Genomic DNA, 15,859 nt, shown 5'->3' on the forward strand with positions numbered 1-15,859 from the left:
GATCATATGCTTGATAGCATATATTGGGGCTTCACGTCATTATCTAGAGTTGTAGATGTCCAAATGAAGTCAAACCAGTTACAAATGAAAGCTAACAGCTACAACTCTCATTAAGACATGAAATTCCAATTCAGAAAGACACATACCTCAATTCTGTCTTTTTTTGCCAAGACGCCATCCTGCCACGCCTAGGCGCAGCTCAGGTCACTCCAACATGATTCAACACTGCCTTGTAACGCATAGGCGCCACTCTATCACGTCTAGACATAGCTCCGATTTCCACTTGCCACATCAGCCACGCCCAGGCGCCACTCTGCCACACCCAGGCGTAAAACCTGTGCTATTTAAGCCCAAAATTTATATTATTTTAGGGTTCTAAGATTTTTACATAGAATTGAGAGAAACACTCTGCTAGGGTTTGAGAGAAGTCGCTGTTCAACAACAATTATTGGAGTTGAAGCTTCTCAATATCGATCTTATGTGTAATTCTTTCACTTTTCTTGATTCTTTGTAATTTCTCATTAGTAACTAATTTTTCTATTATTAGAGATGAGTTGAATTTGGATGAAAACTCTATGTTATGATTTAATACTATTTATTTGAATGAATTTGAATATGTTGGTTATGTAATCTCTGTGCTTAATGCTTTTTATTACTCGATCACTTTTAATTAAATTGATTTACGATTTGAAACGAGAGTGGAATTTGTGAATGCTTGACTTGCCTTTGTAGTCTAGAGATAGATACAAACCCTTGAAACCATTAATTTCTTACAATTCTATGCTTATTCTTAATTTTAAATTCGCTAAGAGATTAGGAATTAATTTAAAAATAAGGGTTTAATCACTAAGAGATTAGGATTAAACAATCTAGAAAATTGGTAACAATATCTTGAATGAATTCAATATTTGAATTAAATTAATAATATAGAGTTTGAACAGAAAGGATACTCATCCCTGGCATTATTATTATTATTATTATTATTATTATTATTATTATTATTATTATTATTATTATTATCAAATTTTAAGTAATTTTCGTTGTTATTATTATTGCTACTGCAACCAATCAAACTGAAATCTTTTGTTCAATCGAGTAAAAATTACAATTCAACAGTATAACACAATCTTTGAGTTCGACACTCGGACTTACTACCATTTTAAATATATTACTTGGACGATTCAGTACACTTGATGAAATTGCCATCAGTCCTTTCCAGGTAGGCGAGGGTAGCATGTCCCGTCTTTCCAATTTTTTCAGTTTCTGTTGTTTCCTTTCACATGGGTAGATGGTTTAGTAATGCTTTCGTGGTTACCTGGTGAATATTTGATGGTTCCGATCATAATGGGTTCTTGTCATTTGTCCTAGTGTGTCCTTGTAGTCGCTTAGTGGTTCTATGGGGTTCTTATTCAGAAGGTTGGTGCCCCCCACTCATTAGCGGGTTCGTGTTCGAAGGGTTGATGTAGTTCTCTTTGATGAATCCTTGTGTTGATGAAGGTTTGTGTTGATGAGGCTGAGGCGCTTCGCTTGTGATTTTTTTGTTGTTTCTCTTCCTTTATGGTTTGATTTGATAGCTTGATAAATGTTGTTTAAAAAAAAAAGATTGCTTGATAAATGTTGGTGTGTTTGTTCTGGAGGATTAAAGGTTGCAATTAATATACCTCTTAGCTTTTGATTTTCTCTTCATCTCCCGAAGTGTTTTCTTATCCCTTGGATACTGTTGCATAATTATTGAGTTGTCCAAGTATATACAGTCAACTGCAGTAAGTGATAAGAGAGAGTGTCATATCCACATGGATTTTTTAAGGGAACTTCATTTCATTCAGCATACAATTAGTGTTTAGCTTATGAGCAAAATCGTAACCAAATGTCATTTTAGGGTTTAAGCAAATTGTAAAGAAAATTGATTGAAAAGGTTTTTGATAACAAGCGTTGGAAAATTGTTGGAACCATGATTCATTTAACTTCATTTAATGTCTTTTGAGTGATAAGTAGTGTAGGCATGACTTTTTTGAGCAAGCTTGTCTTACGGTGTATGTCTACAACATTATATGTAAAACGGAGGATAAAATGTTCAAATGTTTAGGTCACGCTTAATTTGTTTTAGTTCAGATTTTCTTGTTTGTATTCTCACTATGACCTTAAAGTTTATGTCTATATCTTTAAGTAAGAAGTATTTGTTCATCTTCTACTTAACCATATTAATCCTTTATTTCCATGTATCATTAGATGTTTCATAACAATAAACTAGTGTCTAGATCTAAGTTGATCAATCCTAAAAATAAACATATAACATACAGGCAAAAGGAATAAAAAGCATAACAACACAAATCACATCACAAAAAATGACATTAAACTTTATTAAACTTCACATGTTTCCAACTTAAAAGAGTTTAGCTCATTATGAGCTTGGTAACACAAACAACCAGAATGATATAATCATACATCATAAAAGATATGAAATATAAACCTACAATCACAACCACCGAAGGATGAGGAAAATGTTTCTCAATTCTAAGATGATATCAGAGTCTCTCCAAGATCTGTTGGACCACTTGCTATCAAGTTTCCGCTATCGGGTCACACACAGTCCAATAGTGTTGGGTAGTGTGTTAAGAAATGTCACATCAGATGTGAGATGACCTTAACATGTGTTTGTAAGTAGAGACAATCATCACACTCGTTTTGTAAAGTTAAGTTAGACCTTACTCCCAATTTTAAAAATTAGATTTCTTAATTCGTACGAAATTTGACAAAATGACATATATATTTGCAACGGAGAGAGTATTAGGTAGGGATCACATCTATCTTTGAGAAATTAAATTAGTCTTTATTCTTTTTTTTCTTATAAAAAAAAACAGAAATATGGTAAGAAAGATTTCGTGCCTCAAATATCACAAATGAGTGTTTATTCTCAATAACAAGACATGTATAATATACCTCCATATCCTCGCTTGTTAGACAATAATTTTTTATTTTTTTTTGGTAGAGTGTTAGACAATAATTTAGCAAAATAAAAACGAAATTACACCATACTAGTGATACTCTTACAAAATAATAACTTCATTGGTACGTATACCAACAAATGAAAATACTTTTCCTCAAAAGGGAAGAGATTTAAAAAGAGAATCAAATATATGAAAAATTCTCTTCTCTCTTAAAGACTTTTTTTTCCCCAAAAAATAATATTTTTTGCCTTTTGTTAAAAAATTTCGGCACATATTTTTTGAAATTTTTTAACCTTTAAAAATAATATTTTACACTAAAAAAATTCGAAAAATATTTTTCGAATTTTTTATTCTTGTGCAAAAAAGTCTTTTTGAGAGAAAAATAGAGTCAGGGAGAAGTGAATTTTTCCAAATATATTCACACTAGTATCTAAATGAAAAAGTTCCCAGCCGTAGAAACCAATAAAAACCAAACTAAAAACCCAAACAATCTCTTATCTTTGCTAAATGCACCATTCTTTTGTGTAGTACTTCTTGCTTGGTTGCTTGCTTCATCTGCAGTCACATATATAGACATGAATGACACATGCTTTCTTATTAGCAAAAACTCACAGCTAGTTAGTAACAATTTTTAACAAAACAAAAATAAATTAGTTATTCAATAAAATTTAAAAGTAATTTTTTTTTCTTATAATAGAGAATGAACTATTTTAATTCACAAATTTATATTAGACATTGTAGATTTTGATTTTATTTTTTTTCTGTAATTTCTCCTAGTTTTCACAATCGCATAACAGTGACTAATTTCATTCGAAAAATCCATGTGTAAGAGTTTAAGTTTCTTACTACTTAAATCAATCCATTTTTAATTATATACATTATTTATCGAAGAATATCATGATAACTCATAAAAAACTTAATGTATTTAGTTCAAAATTTTAACTAAATACTACATAATTTTCTTTTAAACGGTCAAAGTTAGTAATTAGTTGTTGGTGTTAATTTTTTCTTAAACCATAGAACTTTATTCCTTATATAATTCCTTTCCCCCTTAGTTCAAATCACTTGAACTATCCACCCCACCAAAATACATATTTATTTTTACTCACTTTTTATAATTAGAAAGGTACGGAGTATGAAATAGTGATTTATAACCACAAATATATGGGAACCACAATTTTAAAACCTTCACCATATATAATAAGCAAAGTTTCATAGCAATATTGTCATCATTACCTGAAGGACTAGGTGCACCACTTGGGGAGATATTGCTGGAGCCATTGTTTAATTTGTAAAATACTTGAGCCTCTTTTGATTTTGGATCCATGTGCAGCAGCTCTAATTCCATTAAAAAAAAAAATTCTTAAGGTTATTTTACAGCTCACAATTAAGCCATTTCTATATAATAAGAGTATGAAACAAAATAATACCTCAATTCTTTTTTTATAAGAGTAATTCACGTATTTAATTTATATTATAGATTAAATATTTTTAATTATTTTATAAATTTGAAAAGTGAATTCTCTCTTATAAAAAAAATCGGAAGCAGTAATTTATAGTAACTGTTAAGAAGTTCTACATCGGTTGCGAGATGATCTAAATATGTGTTTATAAATTAGAAGTAATTCTCATCTTAATTACAAGCTGGTTGAGTTAGGCCCAAAACTCAATTCTAAGATGGTATCAGAGCATCTCCACGATCTATCGGGCCACCCACCGTTTATATCCACGCACCAAGCTCAGTAGTGCTGGGCGTGAGGCGGTCTGTTAAGAAGTCTCACATCGGTTGCGAGATGACATGAATATATGTTTATAAACTAGAGACAATTATCACCTTACATACCAATTTTATAAGGTTGGGTTAGACCTAAAACTCGATTCTAAGAGTAACTTAAATTAAAAATTGCCCAATTATATAATAAAAACTTTACCGGGACATTTTGAGATATTGACAGGGGCATTACAAACTGTTGGAAGATGCAAAGCCAAAGTGACATTAATTACAATACCACCCAAATCAGGATCATTACGATCTTTGATAATTAGACACAAACACTTTTTGTTGGTCTTAAGTAGTGTCTTGAGACCACCACAACAATCTGGTGCTGGTGATTTTCCTTGACCTTCAACATAGGGGAGACATGATGCTAGCCCTGTTAATTGTGATGTGCATTCATCTTTGTCTTTTGATGAATCTGCCATTCCAATCCCAACTATCATTGATGCTATCAGCAAGAAATGAATCATGGCTTTTGTGTTGTTGTGGTAGAGCATATTTTTTTTTTTTTGTGGTGTTGAGAAAGTGGGAAAGTGAATTTGTTGAAAGTAATGTGAGATTGGAAGTACTTAAATAAATATTATAGTAGTATGTTGTTGGTGAAGAATGTTATTTGTCATATCTTATCTAAATACTTTTGGAATGGAAATGGAAAAAGGCAAGAAAATAATGGTGTGAACAAAGCTAGAAAAGTGCACTAACTTAGTGGATCACTTCTCCAACCCACTAACAGAAACAGAGGGTAGAGCAAATGATGAATAATGGAAAAGGATAATTGTGTCTTCCATCTAATTGTATGGATGACTAGTGGCAAGAAAAAATGACATCATATTAGACATTCTAATGACTTCACACAAAATCTTCACACGGGGACTGTTCGACACGTGTATAGTTGAAACTTGAAACGGTGTCAGTGACAAAACTAACGGAAAGAGCTAATTGATGCAAATGGTGGAAATGTAAGGACCTAATTGATACTTTTTAAACGTAAGAGACCAAATTAAAACCTAAAATAAACGTAAGAGACTAAACATGTAGTGAAACCTTTGATCTTTTAAACAACTTGTGCAAAAGACAAAACTTTATCTCGTAACAATAATTTCAGGTTTGTCCAATCTCGGATACAATTTAAAAATCAAACATATTACAACTGAAATTGTCTTGTCAAGTCCCTTAATTTTTAGCAGACCAAACACATATATTAAATATATAGATCATATTTTTTTATAGTAAGTGTGCAGAGAATTAGTAAAGAAAAATTGATTCTGAGTTGTCAAAAGTGATTATGGAGTCTCACATTCAAAAAACTCTGAACGTCAAGACTCTAACTCTAGACTAGCTGAAGCAAAGGCTCTGGACAGGATAGGCTCTAGGCTCTATATCACTAGTAGTGAAAACCAGATTATGAGCAACGGTTTAATTGATCACTACATAATCATCACTCAGATAAATGAGGAATTATTATGAAGATTGGATCAAGCTTCAACTTAATTACATATACGAAGTCAAAGATTCAAAAATAGACGTTGGAAGAAAATCCACTGCAATTAGCTAGTACAAAGAGCACCAAATAAGGAATTGTTTCCTTATGAAAATCAGACATGGTGAACTAATATGAAATGTACTACAACCGTAAACCTGAAGACTTGCAATCATGCAATTAATCAAGAAAACTCGCTCAAACAAACTCCAATGGTACAATCCTTCATCGACTATAAAAGGAGAACAAAAAGAATTTGAAGAAGATAACATATATACTCTTCAATTGTTTTGTAAATCCTTGTAAAAGCACTTAGTGTCGTAAATTGTCTAAGTGTGCATACTGTAAACTCATTGTGAGTAATCTGTTTATCAAGAAGCAAACTCTATAAACACACGTCTTTGTAAAATCAACAGTGATTGATATCCTTGAGAGACTAAGATTAGTCTGCTGCCTCAAGAAGTGATTGACATTGGTCAGTGAGGTTGTAATCTTTTTAGATTAGTGGATTAATTTCTTGAGTTGCAAGGAAAACTTACTCGGGTAGAGTGGACTGAAGTAGCCTCGTTAACGGTAAACTAATATAAAAATTCATGTGTCTCTTTATTTTGTTGTTGGGAGAAAAAGTTTAAAACATTATAAATCCAATTCAAACCTCCTGTCTTGAATAAATGATCCATCACAAAATATTTGTGACTCATTCTACTCACATGGTAGACCCCTAAAAACGGTTATACACATTGATTTCCTATATATGCACATGTGCATTCACTTTCAAGATACACACATCCTTACCCGATTTACACACTCTCCAACAATTCGTCTTAGAAAGAAACTCCTTAACCACTTGAGCCAAATATCTTGGTATCATCATATCAATAAAAGTAGCTTATTTAGATAAAATTAGGCCGGGAAAATAATACATAATTAAGTGTGATTATTTCGACATCGTTTTTTGTAAAAAAATAATTAAATTCAACACACACACACACACACACACACATATATATATATATATATATATATATATATATATATATATATATATATATATATATATATATATATATATATCATTTAAATAAGTGATTATACATATAGATTTGCTTATTCATTTTTTTTAAGTTCTCGTCATCTTAGTGCGGCGTTGTGTTTGGTCGTTGTCTTGTGCGGCGTTTGTTGGTTTTTCGTCTTAGTACGGTGTTTCGTTGATTCAAATGGACATATTCACTTCAACTCATTATAGATCTGATGAAGACTTGACCGTCAACATTGAAGATCCGGGAATATGAATATTTCGATTACTTTAATTTTATCATATTTGTAGGCACTTTCATGTTGCCGTTGTATGCTATTAACTAGGTGCTGCAAGATTGTTTGTAGATTCACCTTTTCAGTTTTTAGCAATCTTGAATTTGTAATGATCTATGTAGATTCACCTTCTCGCGTGTCCTTCTCCTTTTCAATTTTATTGTTTTGCTACTTAAGTATCTGATGTGATAAAAATAATTTTTTTTTGAAAAATAACCGTTCGCTACTTATCTTGCAAACAGTTTTCGCTACTAATTTAGCTGACTCGTCGGTGCTCAAGTCTGCTACTTCAGTCAAAGGTTTGCCAAGTGGCCAATTTTGATTGGTCACTTATGCGGCCATGACATGACATTGGTCAATCAGAAGGCTTCAAAGAATCTATAACACACCCCCTACCCCCTCTCTTCTCTTCTATCATTCACCTCTCCTTCTCTTTTCTTCAATTTTTTCCGCTTACATTTTGTTTAGTTTTTGTTAGTTTTGACCATTTAGTGAATAAATGGTCGCATAGTCTATTGTTGGTAATTCGAGCATACGATGATGTCGCCCGTTTTCATTTCGTGGAAGTCCCCGGAAGAGGAAAGGACTTTGTTCAAAATACTTCCGATGTGGGACTAGCTACTCGCTAGTTTTTTAGTTACACAACTTTGTTACCCTCATTCTTGCAAATGTGCTATATTCTGATGGAAAATTTCACTATGTTATTCTTGATATTGTGAAGTGTGAATAATAGAGATAATTAGATTTGTTGTGATATATATATATATATATATATATATATATATATATATATATATATATATATATATATATATATATAGAGTCAGGATCCGTTGACACCAACTAGTTTGACACCAAATGTTACACCTCTCAATAACGTTTTAACCGATATAAATTTTATAAAATCCACCGTTGGATTGAAAGTTTACATCATATAGATCATTTGTGTAAAATTTCAAATAAATCCAAAATCATTTGATATGTTATTGAGATACATCAAAATTAACGGTTTTTGTATTTTTTTAAATGCCGTTAATCTTTATGTGTCTCAATAGCATATCAAATGATTTTGGATTTGTCTGAAATTTTACACAAATGATCTATATGATGTAAACTTTCAATCCAACGGTGGATTTTATAAAATTTATATCGGTTAAAACGTTATTGAGAGGTGTAACATTTGGTGTCAAACTAGTTGGTGTCAACGGATCCTGACTCATATATATATATATATATATATAGAGGATGTATATTATGAGAATGGTAAAGTTATATGAGAATATGAGAATGATTTATGACCATTAGATTTTAATGAAGGAGTAGGATTAAGAAACTATGGTAAGTCAATCACGTGACTCTCTTTTCTCACAAATCAGCTTCTCTCACACTCTCTCTCTTCCTTCCTTCATCAAATTTCTCTCGATCTCTCTTTCTCAACTCAAAATCACGTTCAACAATTTCTCTCTTTCTCTTCTCAACTCAACAATTTCTAGAAACCTATAAACCTTGATCCTTTAATATCATCATCATTTTTCAAATGTCTTCTTCTTCCGTAGAATCAGTTCGTGAACTTCTCAACAAACCATGGAAAATTGTTCCCTTTCCCACCATCAAATCCAGCGATCTCTTCTCTCTCTTCCTCAAAGTGTTTTTCTACTTCTCTTCTTTTTGATTTATTCTTGTTTTGTATCCTTCTTGGACTTTGATTTTCCGTATAAATTGGGTTTTTTAAATCTTTGTGTCCCTTATACTTTGATTTTCTGGTATTTAACATTTTAACCTTACAACTCACATAGAAGCAAATTGTTTTTTTTAATGCACTCCAGATGTTTGATAAAATGCTTGTTTGAAACAATTTGTTCTTTAGGTACTGGTGTAGCTGGAGCTTAAGTGCAAATGTCTTGAATAGTTTTGCAAATCTCTTTGTGTACATCCTATATTTTCATAACTCCCAACCTGATCCTTCATTATTTTAAAACTTTTAGAAGTCCCCACATTAGATCTTTCACAGGAAAGCCATAGGTTCTTATGAACATCGTTTACACTCCTTGCTGACCTTAAGAATTGTTTCTTTGTAGGTGTGACTAGTCCATGTGAATGACCTTCATCAAATTTTGAGACTTCATATTTACCCTCATCAGTTCTCTTGAGAACAATTTTTGCTTTACATCCCTGCCGTGTCAATTTTCTTTTTCTACTTTTAGACAAATTATTTTCGGTAACAAGCAATTCAGGAGTGTCAATCTTTTTTTCCTCTTTAAAACCCTCTTTTGAGCAAACCAAATACTTCCATCTGACATTGACACCATCTTTTTCTTTAATTTCAGATGAACTACGCACACTAAAACCAACAGCATGTGCATAATTTTTATAAAAATCAACTCCTTCTGTTAAAGTATCAAATACCTTGCCAATCACAGGTTTGAGTTCATTACCGCACGGAGGAATCCATTCCTCCGGCATATCATTTTCTAGATCATCGAATTCTTTTGACGGCGAGGCTGAATCCATCTCATAAAAATTGTTCCTAAAAATAAACACAGCAAATAAAAATTGTTCCTAAAAAACCCTAAACAATACAAAACTTGTATGAGAATAAACATGTAGAGAAAAATAAATATGTTCTTACTCCTAATCCATTTAGGATCCACCCCTACATGATTGCTTTTTCGTGCAAGATAAACACATGTATACAATTACTATCATTTAAAAACATGTTCCTGAGAAGTTACAGTATATATAAGCTACTATGTATATTGACACCGTAAACAATTTATTTATTTTTAAAGATCAAATCCAGGTCTGAAATTTGATATTATCAATTATTTATGGGAGAAATCGCTCAACAAAATAGAGTATACCATAAAACAAGGTCATGATACCGTAAAAAAAAAATAAGGTCATGATTTAGTAAAAATTAAAATATGAAAAGAAAAGCTAATAACATACCGAGGAACAATCTAACAGTTTGAGGAAGTAAACAAAGGTCGGTGGCCGCCGGAACTGTGAATATGGTGACGAGAAATTTTGGTAGAAATCACTGATAGAAGACAAATAGACAAGGAGAAGAAGAATTGGCGGCAGAGAGTGGAAGAGAGAGAAAGAGTTCAATGATAATGAAAATGGCACATGACAATGTCACATGACTCACTTAAATGATGTTCTAATCCTACTCCTTCATTAAAATCTAATGGTTATAAATCATTCTCATATTCTCATATAACTTTACCATTCTCATAATATACATCCTCTATATATATATATATATATATATAATGATAAACAAAAAAAAAATGAATATTGTGATTTCACCGGAGAGACTCTCACATGAGAGAATTCACTCTCTATTAATAATGTTATATTTTCGTCACCCTCAATCATTTTTTCTGGTTTCGTCCCTCGGTATATGTTTATCGCTAATTACAATTAAATAAATTAGTTAAAATCTACCAAACTATTTTTTTATTTTTTAAAAAAGCGTGCTTGTTAAAATAAGCCAAAAATAAATTAATAAAATTATAGAAGGATGAGAGAACATAAACAATTGCACATTTAGATTAGTTTATTTTTTAGCTTACGCAAATAAATGAGTTTTTGTGTTATGGCATTTCTTAAAATACCTTAACAAACTTACAAATAATACATAAAAGTTTATTTATTTGTATAAGTTATTTTCGTAATTTCAAAAATAAGTTAATCCAAATGAACCCCAAACAAATATTAAGAAAAACAAATTTAAAGTGTATTATGAGAATCATTCACAGAATTTAAAGTGTATTATGTGTTGGATTTTTTGTATGTTCACTACATTTTGCAAAAACATCTTTTAGCCAAGTGTTGAGACATATGTGCATACACCAAGTGTTGAGACAAATGTACATACATATTGGAACAACACCCGTGTGATCTGACTGCGCGTTAGCTTGCGTTATTATTTTATATTCAATCTATTGAAGATTTGCTTGAAGAATTATTTGTGGTTACTTATACAACAAGGCGCACGTGGTCTATTAGTTTCTGAAGGCAGTCGAACCCTAGTTCTATTTTCTAAAAGAATGTAATAACTTTAGAAAATATATTATTTGATTCAAAAACATGTCTGCTACTGCCGCAAGGTTTTGATGACCTAATTCTATCTTGGAGCCCAATCTATTCCACTGCTATATAAAGGGTGTTGCTAACCCTGTTTTACTAACCGAACAAAGATGTAGTCTTTTAGGGTTTCGTGTCTTTGAGCCACTCTCTAGGAGAGTTGGTGTAAGTGAACCACTTGGATTGTGAGATGATCACTATATCCTCACTCAGAAACCTGTAGGTAATGAGTTGAGTATTGTACTTGGATGAAGCTTGTAAGAAACTCCAAATTGTGAACTTAGTCAAGGGTGTTGGGTAGGTATTTGTCATCGAAGTTTGTCTTCTTGTTTATTCAGAATTGTTCTGTTGATCCAATCGCTGTCTGTGATTGATGAGGAAGTTGAGGAGGGCCCCATACCTAGGTGAGTCTTAGGTAGAAAGTATAGCACATGTAGTGATTAAGTGAGAAGATCGTAAACGAGGAGTTTGCTGTGTGGTCTTCGAATTGATACTACTTAGTGGACTTTATCCCAAGCTTTGTATGACCCTAGAGTAGGCTGTTATACTAAACTGAGTTATCAATTCTGTGTGTTGTTTATGCTTTTCAGTATCTGTTTTAATGCCTTGCTTTATTGTTCTTACTGTTAAGACAAATGTGCAGACACGTGTTGACACACTTTGCTCAACACATGACTACATCTTTGATATTCTATTTTGATTCTAGTTTCGGTTTCGATTAGTAAAACAGGGTTAGCAACACCCTTTATATAGCAGTGGAATAGCTTGAGCTCCAAGACAGAATTAGGTCTTCAAAACCTTGCGAGAGCAGTAGACATATTTTTGAATCAAATAATATATTTTCTAAAGTTATTACATTCCTTTAGAAAATAGAACTAGGGTTCGGCTACCTTCAGGAACAAATAGACCATGTGCGCCTTGTTGTATAAGTAACCACGAAATAATTCTTCAAGCAAATCTTCAAAAGATTGAATATAAAATAATAACGCAAGCTAGCGCGCAGTCAGATCACACAGGTGTTGTTCCAATATGTATGTACATATGTCTCAACACTTGATGTATGCACATATGTCTCAACACTTGACTAAAAGATATTTTTTGCAAAATGTAGCCAACATACAAAAAACCCAACATTATGAGAATCATATCAAATTTAAAGTGTATATTTTTTAATTTATTTTTGGTTTATTTTAACAAGCACACTTTTTTAAACAATAAAAAAAAGTTTATATAAACTTTTTTGTGCTTGTACAAAAAAGTTTATATATTAGGCAAAAAAAATTATATTACCTACAAAATTACTTTTTTTAAAAATCTAACAAAGAAAGAGTAGAACTTTTTTAAAAAATTATTATTAATTATATAAATGCCTCCTGTAAAATCTCACTTTAGGCCCCAAGATATGTTGGACTGGCCCTGTCTACTGGCCGCTGAGTTATCACATAACATGCCTTTCTACCATATGTCAGCACAGATAACAGTGATAGTTAACGGAGGGAAGAAATTGATCGATGTTGGAACAAAATTGATTTAAAAATGTTAGCCCCTAAATCTATAAAGGTTTTGATGATAACAAAGTATTAATAAACAATTGGAAGGACTAAAAATTTATTTTAAGTGCGCAGATATAAGCATCAGATAAGCTCTGAGTGAAACTCAGAGGATGTGAATTCAGAAGTTCACAAGCGCTCAGAAGATGTTGGACTTCAGAAGTTACAACCTTCAGATGATGAAGTCTTCAGAACTTCTTGAGTAACTAAAGCTTCATCAACCTCTGAAGATCTTTTTGAAAGCTGTGAAGATTCCCTTTGCAAGTCAACTCTTCTACCAATGAAGAAAAGGACCTTTCAAGCCTGATCAGTTCAGCTACTCTCGTTTTGTCTGTCCTCACTTGAGAACGTGGGTCTTCAGACTTGTTAGCTGAATAAGGAAAGTCTACTCTGCAGTAGTCAAAGTATCTGAAACTCTTACTCAGTTTAGATACAAACAAACTGCATCAAGACAGATTGCTTGAAGACAAAAGATTATCAACTCCAACGGTTCTTTTTGCAACGACTCTTTTCTGGTGGTATATATACTAGAAGGATCAGTTGCATTAAATATATAACAATTATTAAGGATTGAACGTGCGCTGAACAAACTCTGAATTCTGTGTATACAAGTTCTGAACCTCTTATCAAGTGTTTTAGCACTTTAGTCAAATACTTTGTACTCTTTGTATTTGCTCTCTTTAGGTTCTTCTAAGAGCATCTGTATACTTTCATATACTTTACTATTACTTGAGGAAACTTAAGCTTGTGTGCTTAAGTGTGAAGTCTTGAGCTTGTGTGCTTGAGCATTGTTGTGAAGTCTCTTGCTTGTGTGCTTGAGCAGGTGTAATCTTGTGTGATTATAGTGAAATCCCTTGGAAGTGCAAGGGGACTGGACTACTCTCGTTTTGTGAGAGGAACCAGTATAAATTGCTTGTGTGATCTCTCTCTCTCTCTCTTAACTTGTTTTATTGTGTTTATTTATCCGCTGCTGTTGTAGTTTAGTTAAGAACTTGAAAAAGTTTTAAACTTGACTAAAACACAATTCAACCCCCCCTTCTTGTGTTTTCACACCTTCAATTGGTATCTAGAGCTCTGGTCTGTTACTTTCACTTAACAGTGAGACAGTAAAGATCTTGTGATAACACTATGTCTGGAGGAGACGATAGTAGTACTAGAACTACCGGTGAAGCCGGTGAGGCCAGTGGTGCTGGTGGTGGTCCTAGAAATGCTTTTGGTTTTGACTACTTAAGTAATGAATCACATGAAAATAGTGGCAATAGAAAAGCCCCTATATTCAATGGTGATGCATCTTTATTTGAGTGGTGGAAGGAAAGACTGTATAGCAATATTACTGCTATTGATCATGAGTTATGGGATTTGGTTGAGCTGGGAGTAACTTTTGAAAACTTAAATGAACATGGAAGATTGTCCATTGAGCATAGAAAGTTACTCACACCAGCTAACTTAAAAACCTACACTAAGCATCATAGAGTAAAGGATATTGTTGTTGGTGCTATTAGACATGAGGATTATGTCAGAATAGAGAACAAGTCCACTGCTAAATCTATCTTTGACTCTATGTGTGCTACCTATGATGGAAATGAAAAGGTTCAAGAGGCTAAGGCTAGTCTCTTGATAAGGCAATATGAACTATTCACTATGCAACAAGATGAAAACATTGAGACTATGTTTACAAGGTTTCAAATCCTTGTATCTGGTCTTAAAGCTCTTAAGAGAAGTTATTCCACCTATGACCATGTTCAGAAGATTCTGAGAAGTCTTCCTATTGCTTGGAGACCTAAGGTCACTACAATAGAGGAAGCTCAAAATCTCAAGACTCTGAGTCTTGAGGCTCTGATAAGCAATCTCAGAAGCCATGAGATGGTTCTGAATGCTGATTCAGAAGCTAAGAAGAAGTCCAAGTCTGTGGCTTTACAGTCAACTAGGACTCCTTCTAAAGCTCTTAAGACTCAGCTTCTTGACATTGAAGAGGAATCTTCTGCAGATGGTCAAGAGGAGGAAATGGGTGAAGATGAGTTTGCTTTATTCACCAAGTTTCAGCAATGGAACAGATTTAACAAAAAAAATTTCAGAGGTAACAGCTCCAGAAATTCTGTCAGCAAAAAGGATGATCAGAAGAACTGCTTCAACTGTAAGAAGCCAGGACACTTTATTGCTGATTGTCCAGAAATGTCTGCTAAAGATAAAAGCAAAAGATACAGCTCAAAGAAGCAACAATTTAAGAGCAAATTGAAAAAGAGTCTGATGGCTACTTTTGAAGAGTTATCATCTGAGGAAGAAGTTGAGGAAGAAGAAGAGGCAAATCTAGCCCTGATGGCTTCAGCTGACTCAGATGCAGACTCAGAGGATGAATCAGAATCAGAATCAGATTCAGAAGTAACAGATGAGGTATTTTCTGACTGTTCTAAATCTCAACTTATAACTGCACTTAACAAGGTCATTGAGAAACATCTCAGAGTGTTAAGTAAACAAAAAGTTTTACAAGAAAAACTTAACACTCTGACTGAACAAGCAGAACATTTTCAAGGTCTATATCAAGAAACTCTGAATAGAGTAAATGACTTTGAAAAGGGTTGTGCTGTTTGTCACAAACCTATTGATGAGCAGGAAATAGCTCTTCAACAGTTTGTGCATCTCAACCTTGGGAAGAGCAAAGCTGCTAATAGAATTTATAATGTTTTGAGACATAGAGGAGAAG

At 32.8% G+C, this 15,859-nt stretch overlaps 1 protein-coding gene across 1 annotated transcript; it reads right to left on the reverse strand.

The window, feature by feature from the left end:
* Positions 1 to 3,036: 3,036 nt before the first annotated feature.
* On the reverse strand, positions 3,037 to 5,406 carry LOC123894450 (non-specific lipid transfer protein GPI-anchored 14-like). Its single transcript, XM_045944459.1, has 3 exons — positions 4,880 to 5,406; positions 4,185 to 4,286; positions 3,037 to 3,503 (listed from the first exon to the last, which is right to left on the reverse strand). The coding sequence occupies exons 1-3, from the start codon at positions 5,220 to 5,222 to the stop codon at positions 3,379 to 3,381; spliced, it is 570 nt and encodes a 189-aa protein (XP_045800415.1). The 5' UTR covers positions 5,223 to 5,406; the 3' UTR covers positions 3,037 to 3,378.
* Between the last annotated feature and the right edge of the window lie 10,453 nt (positions 5,407 to 15,859).

This window comes from Trifolium pratense, linkage group LG7 (genome assembly GCF_020283565.1).
Source record: "Trifolium pratense cultivar HEN17-A07 linkage group LG7, ARS_RC_1.1, whole genome shotgun sequence".
Classification (NCBI taxonomy): domain Eukaryota; kingdom Viridiplantae; phylum Streptophyta; class Magnoliopsida; order Fabales; family Fabaceae; genus Trifolium; species Trifolium pratense.

Coding starts and splice junctions, on each gene's coding strand:
- LOC123894450 (XM_045944459.1), bottom strand. CDS start 5,222: ATGCTCTACCACAACAACACAAAAGCCATGATTCATTTCTTGCTGATA. Junction 4,287..4,879: donor CAATATCTCAAAATGTCCCG/GTAAAGTTTTTA, acceptor TAATGGAATTAG/AGCTGCTGCACATGGATCCA. Junction 3,504..4,184: donor TGGTGCACCTAGTCCTTCAG/GTAATGATGACA, acceptor ATGTGACTGCAG/ATGAAGCAAGCAACCAAGCA.